At 55.9% G+C, this 18,540-nt stretch overlaps 1 protein-coding gene across 4 annotated transcripts; it reads left to right on the top strand.

Moving 5' to 3' along the window:
- Window positions 1–3,037: 3,037 nt before the first annotated feature.
- Window positions 3,038–17,255, top strand: ATG16L2 (autophagy related 16 like 2). Of its 4 annotated transcripts, XM_061201284.1 has the most exons (18): window positions 3,038–3,210; window positions 5,086–5,185; window positions 5,709–5,811; window positions 9,262–9,335; window positions 9,642–9,893; window positions 10,015–10,080; window positions 10,433–10,540; window positions 11,943–12,005; window positions 12,610–12,718; window positions 13,117–13,222; window positions 13,996–14,066; window positions 14,330–14,401; window positions 14,514–14,634; window positions 14,956–15,061; window positions 15,735–15,884; window positions 16,094–16,141; window positions 16,264–16,365; window positions 16,713–17,255. In XM_061201284.1, the coding sequence occupies exons 1-18, from the start codon at window positions 3,093–3,095 to the stop codon at window positions 16,798–16,800; spliced, it is 1,857 nt and encodes a 618-aa protein (XP_061057267.1). In that variant the 5' UTR covers window positions 3,038–3,092; the 3' UTR covers window positions 16,801–17,255. The 4 variants fall into 4 exon arrangements, with proteins under 4 accessions (XP_061057267.1, XP_061057268.1, XP_061057270.1 ...); XM_061201285.1 differs by lacking the exon at window positions 11,943–12,005; XM_061201286.1 differs by lacking the exons at window positions 3,038–3,210; window positions 5,086–5,185 and adding an exon at window positions 5,449–5,483.
- Window positions 17,256–18,540: the final 1,285 nt, after the last annotated feature.

The raw sequence follows: 18,540 nt of genomic DNA, 5'->3' as shown, positions 1-18,540 counted from the left end.
GTCCTGGCTCTGCTGAAGCTTCCAGCCTGATAGGAGAGATAGGTCATACACAACAAAACAAACACAGAAACATGATCCTTTCTGAGAGTGATAAGTGCTCTGAAAGGAACAACAACTGGATGATTTGTAGACATTAATTGGGACGGGAGCTATTTCAGATTGGGTGAACAGGGAAGGTCTTCTGAAATCTGACTTGTGGGCAGGAGTCAGCCCCTAAAAGGTCGGGAGGAAGAGCACCAGGAATAGGGAATAGCCAGGGCAAAGGTTCCACAGTGGGACTGAGTTTGGCAGTGATTTCAGTGTTGTGAATAAGGTTTTATCAAAGAGGAGAAAGAGGTAAGGTCAGACATGTGGGCAGGAGCCAGATCAAGCAGGGCCTTGAAGACCACAGAAAAGGTTTAGGGATTTGCTTTGAATATGCTGAAAAGCCTTAGGAGGGTTTAAAGTAGAGTAACAAGAACTGATTTAGGCTTTTAATCACTTTGCCTGCTGGGAGATGCCTAACCCAGGTGCAAGTTTCAAACTACATTCTAAAAAACATTAGGTTTCTAGAGCTTCCCTTGTGGCACAGTGGTTAAGAATCCGCCTGCCAATGCAGGGAACACGGGTTCGAGCCCTGGTCTGGGAAAATCCCACATGCCGTGGAGCAACTAAGCCCATGCGCCACAACAACTAAGCCTGTGCTCTGGAGCCCGTGAGCCACAACTACTGAGCCCATGTGCTGCAACTACTGAAGCCCGTGCTCCTGGATCCTGTGCTCTGCAGCAAGAGAAGCCACCGCAATGAGAAGCCTGCGCACCGCAACGCTCGCCGCGACTAGAGAAAGCCCGCGCGCAGCAATGAAGACCCAAGGCAGCCAAAAATTTAAAAAGAAATTCAAAAAAAAAGAAATTTGTCTTCATATATTATGAATATTACCTAAAATTTTAAAAAGCGAATTTTATAATACAACTTTTCATATTTTTTTCTTTTATAAATTTATTTATTTATTTGGCTGCGTTGGGTCTTCGTTGCTGCGTGTGGGCTTTCTCTACTTGTGGCGAGCAGGGGCTACTCTTTGTTGCGCTGCGGGGGCTTCTCATTGCGGTGGCTTCTCTTGTTGCGGAGCACAGGCTCTAGGCGCATGGGCTTCAGTAGTTGTGGTGCGTGGGCTCAGTAGTTGTGGCTCGTGGGCTACAGAGCGCAGGCTCAGTAGTTGTGGCGCATGGGCTTAGTTGCTCCGTGGCGCATGAGAGCTTCCCGGACCAGGGCTCGAACCTGTGTTCCCTGCATTGGCAGGCGGATTCTTAACTACTGCGCTACCAGGGAAGTCTCAACTTTTCATATTCTAAAGATAAAAAATAAATATTTTTAGCCAAAATCAAATACCTCTTTATCATATACTATTGAAAAATGACAAAATTATTTTAAATTTCCTAGGAGTGTTTTGGGAGTCAAAAAAGGGTTAGGAAACCCTCTCCCCAATATGACTCTCCAACTGAGAGAAATAACACCTCTGTGCCTCACAGCAATAATATATCCTTCAATGCGCACAACCTCAGCTCCTATGATGGCGTCCCCAGGCACCTGCAAGTCAGTCAGTCCTAAAAGGAATTTATCACTGTCGTCAACTGGCCCTGAGCCTCCAGTGGGTACCATGCCCTTCTCCTGGGCACACCTTCTAGTTAATGTTAACACCCACCACCCACTCCTTCAATAGACAGGCTAGGCTTGGGCTGGGGCTGAGGTCAGAGAAGGCTTAACTCAGTGCAGTGGAACAAAGTTTTTCTGGAGAAGGTGACCTATGAGTAGGAGCCAGGCCCACTAGACGGAAAGATGTTCCAAACAGCAGGCATAGCCTGTGCAAAGGAAATGAGGGTCAAAGACAATGGCACAGGGGGTACTGAGCTCAACTCATTGTGGTTTCAAAGCAGAGCAGGGTACACTCTCCTGCGGTGTCACTGGCATTTACAGCTTTCCAAGACCTGTAACCCAACCCCATCTGCATTTCAACAAACCTGTCACCTCCATGGCCTGTATGGCTCCATCGAATCTCTCCTTTCATTCTTCACACCAGCCTGTCTGCAGAGCTCTGCACAGGGGTCTTGCTGGAGACAGTTTTGTCACAGTTCCCTGCAAACCCACGATTCACTGTCAAGTGTACCCGTAAGAGATGCTGCTGCTCTTCCAGAGGCCGCCCAAATAGAGTGATCGCTTGAGCCCTGAGTCAGGGTTGCTGATACTGGGTTGCAGGCCAGCTCAGCCATCCACTCCTGTGCAATCTCAGGCAAGCTTTTTCTCCCCTCTGGGCCAGGGGTTTGCTGGGTGAAATCAGCTGCACTCCTTCACTCTCAAGGTCCTAAATTTTCTGCGACGAACTGGACCCTAAAACCTTGCTCCCCACAAGGGCAGTTCTGCCTCCCGTCCTTCCAGGCTCGAATCTGCTGGAAGTTTTTATGTCCTGGAACCTCTGCATTTGTTCTTCCAGCTGCCTGGAATCCGTTTCTCTCTCCTCCTGGCCAATGCCTATTGCCTCCCTTAGGACCCAACTCAGTGCCATCACCTCCGCAAAGCAGGGCCTCCTCCCTTCAGTCCCTTCCTCTTCCGTGCTTTCTTATCTCGCTGTCATACATTGTCTGCCTTGTGTCTGTGTCGCCTCCCCTCACGGATCTTGAGGGCCTCGAGGGCAGGGTCCGGGTGTGAGGGGGTCTCCAACTCCCGGGTTTAGAGTATCTGCTACTGTTGACTTCAGTCCGGGCGCAGTGGGGTTAAGGAACACAGGCCCCGGAGGCCCCGCCTGCGGAGCGCGCCAACAGGCGAGGGGGAAGCCGCCCCGGAGGCTCCGATCTCGCTCCTCGCTCTCTGCCCCGACAGCGATAGGAGACCCCACTCATGTGAGAGTTTTTGTGGGATCCGGGTGGTCTAGACCCTGGGGCGGTTCCCCCATACGTTTTCGTTCCGTTCTCCCCCCCAAGACCACTCTTAGTACAATCCGGGGAATCCCCGCCGCTGCCCGCCCCCTGACGTCACGGAGTCCCCTTGGGGCCCCGCCCCTGCCCGGCCGCGCCTCCTGCGGCGGGGGGAGCGCGCGGTGCAGGCGGGAGAGGGCGGCCATGGCGGGGCCCAGCGACCCCGGTGTACCCGCCGCGCGCTGGAAACGCCACATCGTGCGGCAGCTTCGACAGCGAGACCGAACGCAAAAGGCCCTCTTCTTGGAGCTGGTGCCGGCCTGTGAGTGCAGTGCGTCCCGGGGCCGTCGAGGGGATAGGGCTCCGGCGCGGGGAAGGATTTGTCTGGCCCCTCCGGCTGTGACCCAAGTGCCCCGACTCCTTTTCGCCTCCGAAGCCTGGGGCCTGCTGGACTCGCTGTCTCTTACGCGCTATCTCCGATTAGCCAACGCTCCGGCCCTTTCCAGCCCAGGCTCTGCTCAGAGCCCCCTCCTGGACGGAGCTCCCCCCTAGTGCTCCTGCTCTTCCTCGCCCCTCAGGGCCTGGCTCTGCCTTCCACCGGCTGGGCTTCCTGTGCACGCGTTCATAAGCGAATGTTGGATTTTTAGGGTCTTTTAGACTTCCCGTTCTTGGGCCGTCCCCGGGGTAGAGCCTGGTCAGTCCATTTGGTCCCCATAAGCACAGTGAAAGATCTCGGGGCTGTCCAGAGCAGCTACTTTTAAACTCTGAATCTCTAGGGAGGGAGTTCAGAGTCTGAGGCTCTGCCACTGATAGGTGATCCTGGCTCAGGTTTTTGGAGCATCTCTGTACCCAACCAACCCCAGCCTGAGGGAGAAGCAGGGGGATCCAGGCTGCGGAGGGAGGTGGCTGAGCCTGGGGAAGTCAGATTCTCAGTGTTTCTGGGGAGCTGGTCAGGAAGGGGTATGGCAGTTCAAGCCAGTATGAACAGGTGTGCACCTGTGTGTAGCACCTCTGGTCATCTGAGAGTGTATGGCTGGGGTTGAAAGTCTAATCACAGTCCCTCCAGCTCCATCACTGGTCCTTATCTTGGCTGCTGCTTAACCATCTCCCCCCAGCCCCACAACTGAATTTGTTGCTCTTGTTCTGGGAGATTTCTTTGCAGCCTTCTGGGCTGCAGGTCCTCTCCGTTCAGGTATATGAGGCCAGCCCCCTGCCTCTAGGCAGCCTCACTTCTCCACTGCTCTGATGGACAATGGAACAGTCCAATTTGAGGGAGTCACCCCCATGCCCTGGGAGCTGCAAATCTGTGGGACTGGAGTGATCCTGGAGGGCTGAACTCAGAGACACTGGAAGTCCAGTCTTCTCTGTGGTCTTGGGCAGGTCATACCCCTAAGCCTCCTATTTCTCACTCATGAACTGGACAAAATGGCATCTTCTTTAGATTTGCTGGGGGTGAGGGTGGGGCAGAGCAATGCTCTGAGGGTTGGGGTGGGGTTTTGTGTGAGAACAAGGCCAGCAACCTAGGTGACCTAGGTGACTGGTAGGGGACAGGAAGAGGGAAAGGAACTGAGGAGTTAGCCCTGGGCTTACCATCTCTACCCTACCCTGGACCTGGTGAGAAAAGAGGAAGTGACCATGGGTGGGGGTGGAGAGGCTGTATTCCAGGGTCTGTAGCAGAAACTACCAAACTCAAGGACTTTCTGTTCTGGCCTGGGGGGAGCCTTACACCAACCCTGGGGAAGTCAGGGTTGTTTTTTAGCCCAGAAAGAGCCCCTGGAATGGAAGTATCTTGCCAAAGGCCACAGGCTAGTGGAGCTCAGTTTGTTTCATCACTCTTTGGGGACAGGCCCCGCCCTGGGGATCAACCCCTGGCCCCTTCCTTCCCTTGAGAACCTCAGCAGGCAGTACCCAGCCATCTCCTTCCCCTGCAGTGGTCGTCCTTCTCTGTCCCTGGGAGAGCAAGTCTTCTCCTGGGAGGGCCTGGGGGCTGTGCTCTTAGAGGCTGTGCAAGGGCTGGAGGCCCTGATGGAGCTGCACAGACACCCCTCAGGCAAGGGCAGAGCCCAGCCTGCCAGTAGCTCCCCCTTCTGCATCCCTCGGCTCCTGCAGCCCTCCCAGCCAGAGAGGTAACTTGTATGCCTAGAGTCTGCTGGAAAGTGTCTGTCTGTGCTCCAGGCTCACCTTTTTGCACCCGCAGATAACCGTCTCATAGAGAAAGCAGAGCTGCTGGCCCAATTCTCAGAGAAGCTGCAGCCAGAGCCCACCCATGTCACTCGGGCTCTCCTCCAGGGCCCCTGGTGAGTGTTTGTGTTTGTGGTCACAGTGGGCTTCCTGTGCCTGGGCCCTGCCCCCACCCCAGCACCTCATTGGCCCTTGGCTGCTGCCCAGGGGAGGGGGAGGCAGGCTCTTGAGCCTTCCCCCGGGCCAGCTGCTCAGAATGTCCGTCTCTCTGCATTTGTCCTCCCACGCCCACACACCTCTGTCTTTTTCTGTTTGCTCCTCACCTCATGCCTACAGAAAGGACACGATGCCACCTATTCCAAAGAGGGAGAGAAGATGAGAACCAGGAATGGATTGGGGCTCAAGAGTTGGGAGGTGCTTCTTGAGGGGGGTCCTGGTCTGGGAACTCAAGGCCTGGGGCAATCCAAGAGCAGAGGTTCACGGGCGGCTCTAGTTTCTGGAGACTTGCTCTTTCCTCTACTGACTTTCTGGCTCCCACCTTCCTCAGGAGAAAGTTCATGGCTCTGGTTTCAAACTGTTCGTGTGTATCCTCTGGGTGAATGGAGGGACAATGAACACCACTCTCTGATTGGTTGACAGGGAGGAGGAGTCAGGGCCTGACTCAGACCGAGTCCCATCACCAGCAGCTCTGAGGGTGAAGTGGCAAGAGGAGGAGGAGGGTCTCCGGTTGGTGTGTGGAGAGGTAGGCTGGGCAGGGGTCTGAGAGAGAATGGGGTGGGCCCAGGATCCAGAACTTTGGGGCTGGGACATGTCGTCCAAGGGAGCCAGCAAGTGAGGGAGATTCCAAAGTCCAGTGCCTTGAGGCCAGACAGGGGTCAGAGTGCTCTCTAGCTTGGCCCTGGCAGCCCAGGATGAAGTGGGCTCCAACAGCAGCTGGAGGAAGTGCAGTGAGAGCTCAGGGAGGAGTGTGAGGGGTGCAGGAAACAGGCAGCCTCTGTTCCCCCTTCTGGATGGTCCAGCCTGCTCTGCTCACCACCTGCCCTGCAAACCTCAGGGCCCAGTACCAATTGACACTCAATACACATTTGCAGACCAAAAGTAAGGTGGTCCACCTCCATGGCAGGGTGTGCTAGCCTCACCTGACACTGCTTCTCCCCACCCCTGCCCCATGGTGTCTCTTGGCTTCTGTTTCACCACACTCTCCTGGTTTTCCTCTCACTTCTGTAGCTGTTGCTTCTGAACTTCCTTCTCTGGCTACTTTCCCTCCTTTTTATCCCCCTCCCTTCAGATGTAGGTGTTCTTTGGAGCTTGGGTGGGTTAACTGACTCCCAAGGACTTTCTGTTTGCTAACTCCCAGACCCATCTCTAGCTCAGCCTTCTCTTATGAGCTCCAGACTCTCTTGCTCAGCTGCTTTTTGGACTTCACATCTAAAATCAGACTAACCATCGCCCCTGTGATTATATGGCCAACACCACGTTGAGAACGCTGGGCTAAGCGTTACTTCAGCTAATCCTCCACAACTTTATATTTCAGAGGAAACGAAGGCTTAGAGAGCTGGAGCCAGGATTTGAACTCTCTCCCGCACAAATCCCCTTTCTGTGATTGCCATTCATTCTTTCAACAAATATTTATTGACAATCACTATATCCAAGGCATAGGCAATGCAGCTGTGAACAAGACCTGGCCCCATGGAGCTTCCAGTCCACTGGAGGAGGCTGATGGGCCAGTAAACACCTATCTAGTTACCGCATGGCAAGTCACTTGCTCAACTAATGTGTATTTGGGGCTATGAACCTAGTGATAGCCTCTCCCTCAGAGCCCCTGTTGTAGTTGCAACTCTACATTTGAGAGGTGATTCTCAAAATCTGAGCCCCCTTCTGGGCTGTGAGAACCCCGAGAACTGGGATGCCTTTGGTTTGCCTCCATTGTATCCCTGGGGCCTGTCTCCACAGTACATGCTAATGAATATTTGTAGACTAGCTGAGAAATGAGATAGATCATCCCCCCCTCCATTGGTAGTCACCAGGCTGGAAACCCAGGGACACCTCTAACCCCTAGCAGCCCTCCATCCTGAGCTAGTCACCAGCTCATGGATCCTGCCTCCAAATCCATCAACTTCCATTTTTTGTGCCCTGTCTGCCTGGTCCAAGTTACTCTCATTCCTCGCTGGACCACTCCTCCTTTGGCACCCCCATCCATTCTCCATTCTGCACTCAGAGTGATATATTTTAATAATAAAAATGATCTCCATTAAAAAGAAGACAAGTAATATACAAATACATGCTTGTTGTGAACATTTCAAGAGAACAGAAGCCCATAGAGTAAAAAAGTAGAAGCCCCTTTCACCACCTCTCCCCATGATCAGTTTGGTACATATTTTCCAAAGCTCCTTAGCCTGGCTCCCAAGTTGAGTCCTCCGGCCTCAGTGTTGCATTTCCTGCCACTCTCTTGTCCCTGAGCTCATGGTTCCCTTTGTCTGGGATACTTCCACGCACCCCTCGCCCTCAGCATTCCCTCCTCATCATGTCCTCAGACACAAACCAGTCAGTTCCCATTGGATACGCCAAGGGATGGGGAGGGGCTTTTTCTTTAATTCTTAGTACTGTTTCACATATCACAACAAGCATGTATTATTGTTGTTTTAACTTTTTATTGAAATAATTATAGATCTACAGGAAGTTGCAAAGACAGTACAGAGAGGTCCTGTGCACCCTTTACCCAATATCCCCCATTGGTTACATCTTATGTAACTACAGTACACACAACCAGCAAATTGATATTGGTATGAAGTGTATATAGTTCTTTGTCATTTTGTCACCTGTGTAGATTTGCATGCTGATCAGGATACAGCACTATTTCATCACCACAAAGATCTCCCTCTTGCTACCCTGTTTTAGTCACAACTCGCCCCTCTCCTCCAATCATCCCTAACTCCTAACCACTAATCTGTTTTCCATCTCTATTATTTGGATTTTGAATAGCATCAAAAAAATCCTGAATGCCAAAACATCAGTGAAAGTATATGACAGGTGAGGAAGTGGAAGTGATGATCAGATTGTTTAATGGTGGAAGGAATTATAAGTGTTATAAATTGGGCCAGCTATGGACCCTGAATGTGCAGGGTCCCTAACCCCGGCCCACTCACACCAGGAGTCAGTGCAGGTGGACACCAACCTTGCTCCTCAGCCCATCTCTCACCAGGCCCATGTGAGAAAGAACACAGGGACAGGTCAGCAGCAAGAGCCCCCAGCCTTGGTTATTTCATATTCCTCTTGCCACAGTGGTGGGAACTGCTTTGCTTAGCATCTGTCTCTCCCACTGACCCCTCAGTTCTGTGATTTCCCCAGCTCTTGGCTCTCGGATGAAGGACTGTTCAGTGGGGCGGGGACAGATGAGATGACGCTCACCCCCACTCTGGGGCTGGGGGCAGCTCTGGTATTCAGTCTGGGCCCGGTGCTCCCACAGTCCATTCCTGTTAGCCTGTGTGCCTCTGCTCAGAGCTCCTTCTTGCTCTCTGGGATCTACGCTTGGGTAAGCCAGGGCTTGGAGAGGTGGGGAAAAGAACACACATCCCTTGAACCCTTCCTATACACCAGCGCTTTACTTGGAGCACGTTACGTGGCCTGGGTTCAGATCTCAGTTCTGCCACTTAGCTGTGTGACTTTGGGCAAGACACTGAACCTCTCTGTGTCAATGTCCTCATGTGTAAAATGGGGAGAATGGCAGTTCCTACTGGATTAAAAGAGTTAATACTGTAGAGTGCTCGGAATAAGACCTAGCACACTTAAGTGCTATATAACCAATCATCATTATTTGAGATACTATTCCTTATAGTAATTCCGTGTTACCCAATGAGATAAGCACAACCATTCCCACTGGACAGGTGAAGAAACAGAGCTGGTTTAGAGCGGTTAAATGACTACCCTGGGTCACAGAGAATATAAGTGGCGCTGCCAGAATTGAAACTCCGGTGTTAAGCTTCAGAGCCTAAGGCCCTTCCGTTGATCCCTGAAACAGCAGTGCATTCCTGTGCTTGGTGCAACGCCTGTCTGCGCCTCAGCTTTCTCTTGAGCTAGGGGGCGGGTGAGAGGAGAGGCAGACCCCGTCCTACCAGCCTCTCGGCCAGAAAGGGGCTGGAGGCCCTGCCCAGAGGCACCCATGCCTACCTGTCCGGCCCCTCCGCCGCTGCAGATGGCCTACCAGGTGGTGGAGAAGAGCGCGGCCCTGGGCACCCTGGAGTCACAGCTGGAGGAGCGGCAAAGCAGGTGAGGCGCGGGCGGTGCGAGAGGGGTCCCCCCCGCGCACCTTGGGGAGGCTCGGGGCCATCACTGCTAGGGGGAGGGGACAGGGTCACCCCGCGGGTCTCCAGAAGGGACCGACAGCTTTCCCCACGTCCTCAAACGCCCCCCAGGCCTGTGGCTGGTCGCAGAGGCCAGGAACTGCAGGACTCCGAAGGCTTGGTCGGAGACGTGGTTTAGCCGGCCGGCTGGCCGCGTGGCCAGGGGCAAGTCTGTCCCAGCCCCGAGACCGGTTCCCCCAGGGCGGTGACGGAGGTTCTCCGCGTTCTCCAGGCTGGCAGCTCTGGAGGCCCGCGTGGCGCAGCTGCAAGAGGCGCGGGAGAAGGAGGCGGGACAGGTGGGTGCGCGGCGCGCGCTGAACGCGGCACAGCGGGCGGCCTACGAGGCGCTGCGCGTGCACGTCGGGCACCAGGAGGCGGCTCTGCGCAGGCTCGAGGAGGAGGCACGCGACCTGCTGGATCGGCTGGTGCGGCGCAAGGCGCGCGCGGCAGCCGAGCGCAACCTGCGCAACGAGCGCCGCGAGAGGTGAGAGCGCTGGGCCCGCCCTTCGGGGACGTGAGCGGTGGCGTGTCCTGTGGGGGAGAGGCCCGGCCCCGCCTTCCGGGCACCGGAGCGACCCGACTTTCAGGAGGCTTTTCTATCCCAGGGCCAAGCAGGCGCGGGTGTCCCAGGAGCTGAAGAAGGCAGCCAAGCGGACAGTGAGCATAAGCGAGTAAGAATGAGGATGCGCCGAGACCTGCCTGCCTGCCGAGGCTCCGCCGCGGGCTCTGCCCCGCGACCTCTGCAGTGCCCTGCCCCGGGGCCGCTACGGTTCTACCCCGCCCCCACCTCCCTGCGGCAACCGGTGCACCTGACCGCAAGTGTGCACAGCCGCGGTGCCGAGGCCCCCAGGCAGAACGAGCCCAGGACACGTGCAGACACGTGTGGTCGTAGGAGCCAGCACCTGCGCCTGCCACACGTGCGTCCACAGGGACACCTTCATCTCTGGGTCTGCACATCGTCACTGTGGCGCGGAGGGGCTGGCCTGGTCCCTTAGCCATTCTGAGCTTAATTCTCTCCCCCAGGAGCCCAGACACATTAGGCGATGGGATCAGAGAGGAAGCAGACACTCTGGCTCTGGCAGCTGAGCCACTGGAGAGTGAGGCTGGTGAGAAATGGAAGAGACCCTTCAGGTGAGCACTGTCCCACAGCTCTGAGCTGGGTCCCATCCCAGAGTCTTCCTCTAGGACCTTGGGCCAGCTCTTGGGTTGAGAGGGGGCTTATGAAGAGACTGGGGTATAGCTTGGACCCCAGGACAGATCTGACCTCCAGTGCCTGGAGCCACTTGGGGTCAGTGCCACCTCCGGGACTCCAACCTCTGTCCTCACCCCCTTTTTCCTCCTTCCCAGGACCAGAGCTCTGGGGGTGGGATGTCAGGCTGGTGAAAGGGTGTGACCAGGAGGGAACCTGTTGGCAAGGTCAAGGGTTCAGCTGTCACAGGCATGTGTGTGCATACACAGGGACATCAGAGCATATGTGTGTACAAGCTTAGGTAAGCGTACCTGAATGCCTGTGAAGCATGTGTAGATGTGAGCTCATATGGGTGGGACCTGATTGAGGCTTCAGTCTTGGATGCCCCTCACCCCCAGTCTCCCCCATCTGTCTTGATTTGCCTGGCATTGAGACTGCCCTCCCCCCATTCCCCAGCCTGTAAGCTCTCCTCCAGCCCTTTCTTTTTTTTGAATTTATTTTTTTATTTTTTACTTTAAAAAAATTTTTAAATATTTATTTTTGGTTGCATTGGGTCTTCGTTGCTGCGCGCGGGTTTTCTCTAGTTGCGGCGAGTGGGGGCTACTCTTCGTTGTGGTGCGCGGGCTTCTCATTGCGGTGGCTTCTCTTGTTGCGGAGCACGGGCTCCAGGCGCGCGGGCTTCAATAGTTGTGGCACATGGGCTCAGTAGTTGTGGCTCGCGGGCTCTAGAGCGCAGGCTCAGTAGTTGTGGCCCACGGGCTTAGTTGCTCCACAGCATGTGGGATCTTCCCAGACCAGGGCTTGAACCCGTGTCCCCTGCATTGGCAGGCGGATTCTTAACCACTGCGCCACCAGGGAAGCCCCTCCAGCCCTCTTTTGCAGGTCGCTGGTGTCCAGGCCTCGGGGTAGTGAAGGAACCCTGGGGAGGGGCATGAGATGCAGTCCCCAAAGCCTTAGCCCTGGCGGGCCAGGTCATCTCAGGACACATGTTCTCCTGGGTATTTTTGGGATTTCGGTTTCCCAGCCCCCTGCTCCCAGCCTTGTGCTTTCTCAGCCTGGGGGCACCTTCACCCCCCTCCATAGGCCCCAGCTCAGCCTCCCATGAAATTTTGTTGGGGGGCTCTTGGGTGGTGAGGCAGCTCTTAACCATCATGGTGAAACTGGGAGACTTCATTCCAAATCCCTCCCTTCCTTCACCTTCCTGGGACTCCTCTGGGTCATCCTACTCTCCTGGCCTTGGAGGAGCAAAGTTCTTGTCCCGGCTCAAGAGTGTAGGGATGAATGACTGCTGTCTGCACACCCACCGGCCAGTGCCTTAGCACATCTCTCTCGATTCTGCCCCAGGTCTGCTTCCGCCACCTCCCTGACGTTGTCCCGCTGTGTGGATGTGGTGAAGGGGCTTCTGGAGTAAGTGTGTGTGCGCCGACATGTGTGTGAAGGTGTTGGGCCCCTTGGATGCGTGTGTCAGGCTCCTGGAGCCCAGGCTTGGGCTGTGTATGTGTCTCAGTGTGTCCTTCCGTTCGTTGCCCAGCACTCTGTGTGTGAGCCTCTGCTGAGTCCCAGAGGCAGGAGCTGGGTGCATGGCCTCATTCCCAGCCCCTGCCTGGCTATCTTCCAGGCTCTGTCCCTCATCCACGGTCGTCACAGGGGACCAAAAGCTCCAGCCTGAGGCCAGAAAGGAGCTACTACTCATTTGGGAAATGGAGGCCCAGAAATGTCAGGAATTCGTTCAGGGTCACAGTGCCAAGCAGTGGCCAGGCCAGGACTGAAACCCTGCTCCGAGGTTTCTCTGCATCCACCAACCCTGCCCTGCCTCTGTGCCTGTCTTGGTGCCCCTACTGTCTCCACACTGACCCCTGGGGTCAGAGGCTGGTGGGGACCGTGCCTGCTGCACCTCCTGGCCATGTTCTGCTGCCTTCCGTGTCTGCTTCCTGTTGTTGCTGCTTCAGGAGAGCTTGAGGCTCCCACGTCAGAAGGCCTTGCTGAATGCCCTCCTGACCCCCTCCTGCAGTTTCAAGAAGAGGAGAGGCCACTCAATTGGGGGAGCCCCTGAGCAGCGATACCAGAGCATCCCTGTGTGCGTGGCCGCCCGACTTCCCACCCGAGCTCAGGATGTGCTGGTAAGGAGGAGCTGGGCCAAGTGCATGGGGTACGATATGGGAGTGCAGGTCCCAGGAGTGATCCAAGGAGGCTGGGGAAGCAAGGATGGGCCCCTCACTGGGAGCAGGAGTTTTCCTCCCACAGCTTGTGGTTGGGAGCCCTTCGGCATTTTATAATGAGAGGGAGAGACAGGAGGCCGGGAGACCAGGAGGCCAGGTAGTGGAGTATTGGGAACATGGCGGGAGGCTGCTGCAGGGGTTCAGTCAGAGGTGATGAGCCCTGGTGGGGCTAAGTTTGAAACTCAGTGTTCGAACAGAGACCTGATGTGTGCAAGGATGCGTGACAGAGAGCTGTGAGCGTGAGCAAAGAGGCGTGTGTGGTGAGGACCAGGGGCACCGACCTCCCCTTTTCCCCACAGGATGCCCACCTCTCCGAGGTCAATGCTGTTCGTTTTGGCCCCAATAGCAGCCTCCTGGCCACCGGAGGGGCTGACCGCCTCATCCTCCTCTGGAATGTCGTGGGAGGTGAGGGTCCCTGCCCACAGGCCAGCCTAATCCTTTCTCTCCAGACCTCACCTTCAGCTTGCTCCTTGGTGGGAAGGGTCTTGAGTCTCTTTGTGTTTCCTCACCTGGGACATTCTTGTGGGCAGCGGCCAGAGTTCTGGCCACTCTTGGCAAGAGTTCTGGGGTCACTGCTCCTAAGAAGGGCAGAGCCTCCCACCTCCTGAAGTCGAGGCCTGCAGGGTGGGGAGGGCTAGACTCAGATGGTCCCTGTTGGGGTGGTGGAGGTACCATGTCATGACGTTCTACAGGGACAGGCCCTTGAGGAGCAGGTCCCTTGGGTCCACCAGGCCACCTCCTCTTCTAGTGTCACTGAGCTCTCAGAACTCAGTTGTGAGACAAATGTTAGCTATCTACTCTGTGTTGTGCAGGGTGGGGGTGTACTGGGGAGTGAGAGCTGGCTCCCAGAGGCTTCCTGGAGGAGGTGAGTCTCCAGCTGGCCTGGCTCTGGCTTGCCGTGTGACCTAGGGACAGTCCCTTCTCTCTGGTCTTTTCCAGATGTCCGCGAGATGACGTGCAGCCCCCCGGGGCCCTCTGCTGGCAGTTCAGGAAGGTGCAGCCTCCAGCTAGACCTCCCCCCCCCCCCCACCCCGACCCCAGCCGCTCCCCCAAGAACAGGCCCAGCACTTCTGTCCTCTAATTCAGGAGAGATTCATCTTCCCACTCACAGTCCAGGCTCCTCTGTTTCGTGAGATTAGTGACTTCATTTCACTTGTCCCTTCTCCTGGTCCCCCCAGGGCGCCTGGAGGCCAACCAGACCCTTGAAGGAGCTGGCGGCAGCATCACCAGTGTGGACTTTGACCCCTCGGTGAGAGGACCTGGGGGGCATAGGATGTCCCTCCCCCAGTCTCCACACTGGGCAGGTGGGGGCTTTGGGGCCTGAGGGAACATCACGGGTATCCTAGAGCTCCTACACAATCCTCCTCCCTGGGCCTCGATTCTCCTCTGCCTACCTGGGTGACCTGGGCTGGGGGAAGCTCTGAGGCAGCCCTGGCCCCAGCTCTCTGGCCTGCAGTTGCCTCTGGCCAGGCCCAGGTTCAGGACCTATCCTTTCCCCTCCCATCTCCCCAGGGCTCCCAGATACTGGCAGCTACTTACAATAAGGCCGCCCAGCTTTGGAAGGTTGGGGAGGCACAGTCCAAGGTAAGGCCTGACTGGGGAGGCAGCCTGGGGGTCAGGGGTCATGCCTTGGGCCTGGAGGGGTTTGTTATGGGGTCTTGGCCATACCCTTGATGCATATCTGGGATGGTGGCAGGAGACACTATCTGGACACACAGACAAGGTGACGGCTGCCAAATTCAAGCTAACGAGGCATCAGGCGGTGACCGGGAGCCGGGACCGGACAGTGAAGGAGTGGGACCTCGGCCGAGCCTACTGTGAGGCCCAACCCTCCCCTTTCCCAACCGCCAGGACCCTGCCAGGCTATGGGGGACCTCAGCCTGCTCTCTGGGAGTGGCTCCAAGATTTACAGGCATTTGGGATGAAACCTCCCAAGGCCCCTCTTCTATCCCCCATCGATGATGCTTTCCCTGGTTTCTAGGTGACCTCAGGCTTTGGGCTGGGAAACAGGGGACCTGGGTTCTAGTTTTGGGAGGACACCTTACCTCTGGGGCTTCTGGGCCTCGGCTCCATACATCCTGTGGGTTGGCTCCTGATAACCCTTCTCTGAGGCTGGGGCTCTACTCCTTGGTCCCTAGGTTCCAGGACCATCAATGTCCTTTCCTACTGTAACGATGTGGTGTGTGGGGACCATGTCATCATTAGTGGTCACAATGACCAGAAGATCCGGTTCTGGGACAGCAGGTGATAGGCGCAGGCTGTGGGTGGTGGAGGTGGGGGCAGGGCTCTGTATTCTCTTCCTTTTTCTAGCCATGGAGCTGCTGAGGGTACCTTGGGGAAGCGAGGCTCTGGTGGCCTCTGTGCTGGGCTTGGCCCCTTGAAGGCTCAGCTGCCCTTGGAGACCTGTGCCTCCTTCTTATTGGCCCTCGGTCCAACCAAGGGACCCTGCCTGGGTCTTGCCAACCAAGATGGAGAAGCTCTTTTTTCCTATGTAATCACCACTTTTTAGTCAAAAGGAACAAAAGTTTTATTGTTTTTTGAGCCTAAGAGCCCAGCATTGGTCTTGAATGGTTTATAAAAGCCAGTGCTGGAACCAGTGCCAGAGCCAGTGCCAGGCCTGCCTCAGGCTGCTTCTTACTCATCTGCAGAGATTGCCTTTTGAAACCCTTTGCTCTCTCTTGCACATAGTTAAAGACAGACTTTCATTGCTTCCCCGCCCCCGCCCCCAGCACTTATTTTAGTGAGCCAAGGGTTTAGTAAGTTCCCGTTGGAAGGGGTTGGCTGCAGTGGGAGATTAGTTGTCAGCCTTGGCCTTAGTGGCCTGAGACCAGGGGCGCCTCTGGACTTTGTTAGTCTGTCAGGAGCAGCCTTGTCAGGGTGGCTGCTCCTCATCCTCATCTTTGTCCCTGCTCCTCAGGGGACCCCGCTGCACCCAGGTCATCCCTGTGCAGGGCCGGGTCACCTCCCTGAGCCTCAGCCACGACCAGCTGCATCTGCTCAGCTGTTCCCGAGATGACACGCTCAAGGTCATCGACCTGCGTGTCAGCAATATCCGCCAGGTGTTCAGGTACCTGCCTTGTGCCCACTGATCCTGTGGCTTTGGCTGTGGCAGCTGGGCCTTGTCCCCTGTAAAAGGCCTGTCAGCGGGGGGGCCCTCCCTGGAGGCCCCTCTGGGCCAGGGCCTGGTGAGGTGGCCAAGCCCTTGACGGAGAGAGGAAGCTCTTTAAGTTCCTGGCTGAGCCACGTCCATTCTGACCTGACCCTGTCTGTTCTCAGGGCTGATGGCTTCAGGTGCGGTTCTGACTGGACCAAAGCTGTGTTCAGGTGTGTCCATGAGAGCACAGCACCCATGCCTGAGTGTGTCCCATCTGTCTGTGTCTGTGTTGGTGTGTGTCTGTGTCCTTACCTCTAATCTCTTCTCTCTTGCTGTGCTGTGGCCCCTGCAGCCCAGACAGAAGCTACGCACTGGCAGGTTCCTGGGATGGAGCCCTTTACATCTGGGATGTAGACACTGGGAAACTGGAGAGTAGCCTTCGGGGACCCCATTGGTGAGCACGGCCACTGCCCACCCACCTGCCCACCCCAGCCCCAGTACCCCACCCCCCGCCCTGCCCCAGTCCTGCTAAGCTGATTCCAGGTCCTGACATGCTGGGCATCCTGGAGCCCCCAGCCCTTGTCCCGTACCTTCCATTCCCTGCCCCCCCTGCCCGAGCCCTTCACAGTTCACAAGGTGTTTTCCCATGTGCACTTGGGTCTGCTCTCACCACAGCCCTCTGAGCCCATTTTACAGGTGAGGAGATGGGCTCAGAGAGGGCTTCAAAATGCCCGGGTCCAGTAATGAGGGGCAGAGCCCAGCTGCGGACGCCCCCTGAAGCCTGCCTCTCCCTCTCCTCAGCGCTGCCGTCAATGCCGTGGCCTGGTGCTACTCTGGGAGCCACGTGGTGAGCGTGGACCAGGCCAGGAAGGTTGTGCTCTGGCACTAGTGCCACGACTCTCCTGCCTGAGCTGGAGCTCTAGTCCAAAGCCTGAAGCCGGAGGACAGCTTCCCACTGCCCCAGAGGCTCCAGGGCCAGTAGGGGTGCAGGGATGGGGGTGGCATTTAGTGGGTAAGAAGGCCTGGCAGGACCTGGCCTGTTTGTTTGTTTAAAAACAAAGTGTGGGTTGGGGGGGATTACTGTATTGTTTTTGTTTTTTATCTGTTTCCTCACTTTCTCTGGCAAAAGTGGAAAAAAATTACATTTAAACTGGTGTCTGCTTGCCTCTTTGCAGCATTCAGGGAACAGGGAAGCCTTTGGGTGGAGGCTTAAGGAGACCCAGGCTTGGCTCCCTTTCCTCCTCCCGCACAGAGCTGGGCAGAGCTGGCCCGCCTTCTGTGCTGACAGCATGAAGAAAGGCCCAGAGGCAGCAAAGGGCAGTGGCTTTTAGGGCAGTGGCTTTTTGAGCAGTAGAAATTTCACCCTCGGTCTAAGCTGGTCCTGGTCCTTGGGCCCTTCTGTTTCAGGCACCCAGGGTAGACCGAGGCTGAGGAGGGGCCGTGTGAATTCTGAGGAGGGAGCAGGGGAGACAGCCGAGAGGGGACCTGTGGAAAGGATCCTGAAACACCAGAGTGATGTCAGGTACTCGATACAAGAGGCCTGCCTTTAGACTGGGGCCACGTTCTTGCCCCAGAGGCAGACGCCTTGTGTGTCGGGGAGGACATCCGTGGGCTGGGCCTGGGCCTCGCTTACATCAGCATCAGATTTAATCCACACAGTAAGCATCTGGAGTACATGGCAGACCCAACAGGGTGGAACCTGGGCACTCCATTTCCTTCCCCAACCTAGGGCGTGGAGGAGGGTCAGCGGGACGGCCATTGCCAGTCACCAGGCATCGAAGGGGACTTCCGTCCCTGAGTGATAGGGGCTGACATCTGGGGGTCCGCTCAGTTGAGATTCAAGGCTTTACTCTAGAACTCTCAGCCTCCTTTATTACCTTACAGTGTCTCTCCTGAGTCCCAGGGTTTTGGAAACTATTTCCAGGATGGGCAGGAGAGAGCTAAGAGCCAGGACTCTGCAGCTAGACTGTCTGGGTTTGAATCTCTGCTCTACTATTGAGTAGCTGAATGATTTTGAGCAAGTTACTTAATGTCTTTGTGCCTTAGTTTCCTCCTGTGTAAAATGGGAAAATAGTAGTATCTACCTCAAAGACTGTTGTAAGGACTCGATGCATTAGTATTTGTAAAGTTCCTGGCACATGACAAAGGCTGTGTAAGTGTTGGCTAAATACCCAAATCTACGCTCTGCTGATCCCAGCTCACTCACTGCCCTCAGCCCAGCTGTCCCCTGAGCTCTGGGTGACATACCCAGCTGCCTCCTAGGCATCATCTATCCCTGTCATAAGCGTCTCTTCCCCTCACACCCCACTTCTTCTTGGGCACCAAGGCGTGGGGCTGTTGCGTCTAACTCTCCATTCCTGCTGCCACTGCAGGCCACCTTGTCCTCGACCTGCTGTCTCCACCTAGTCCCCTCCTTGCCACGGCCAGAGTGACTTTCTAAGGTGTTGTGGTCATACATCCAACCCTTTGAAGTTCTGCACTGCCTGCAGAGAAACTCCTTACCCTCAGGACGTGGCCCTGCTGGCCTCAGCTGCATCTTCACTTTGTTGCTACTCTGAATGTGTCTTGCGTGTGATTTTCTCTCTGCCCAGAATGTTCTTCCCTCCCAGCTCCTAATTCAAATTTGTCC

This window comes from Eubalaena glacialis, chromosome 10 (assembly GCF_028564815.1).
Source record: "Eubalaena glacialis isolate mEubGla1 chromosome 10, mEubGla1.1.hap2.+ XY, whole genome shotgun sequence".
Lineage (NCBI taxonomy): Eukaryota > Metazoa > Chordata > Mammalia > Artiodactyla > Balaenidae > Eubalaena > Eubalaena glacialis.
This window is presented reverse-complemented; position numbering and strand designations above follow the sequence as displayed.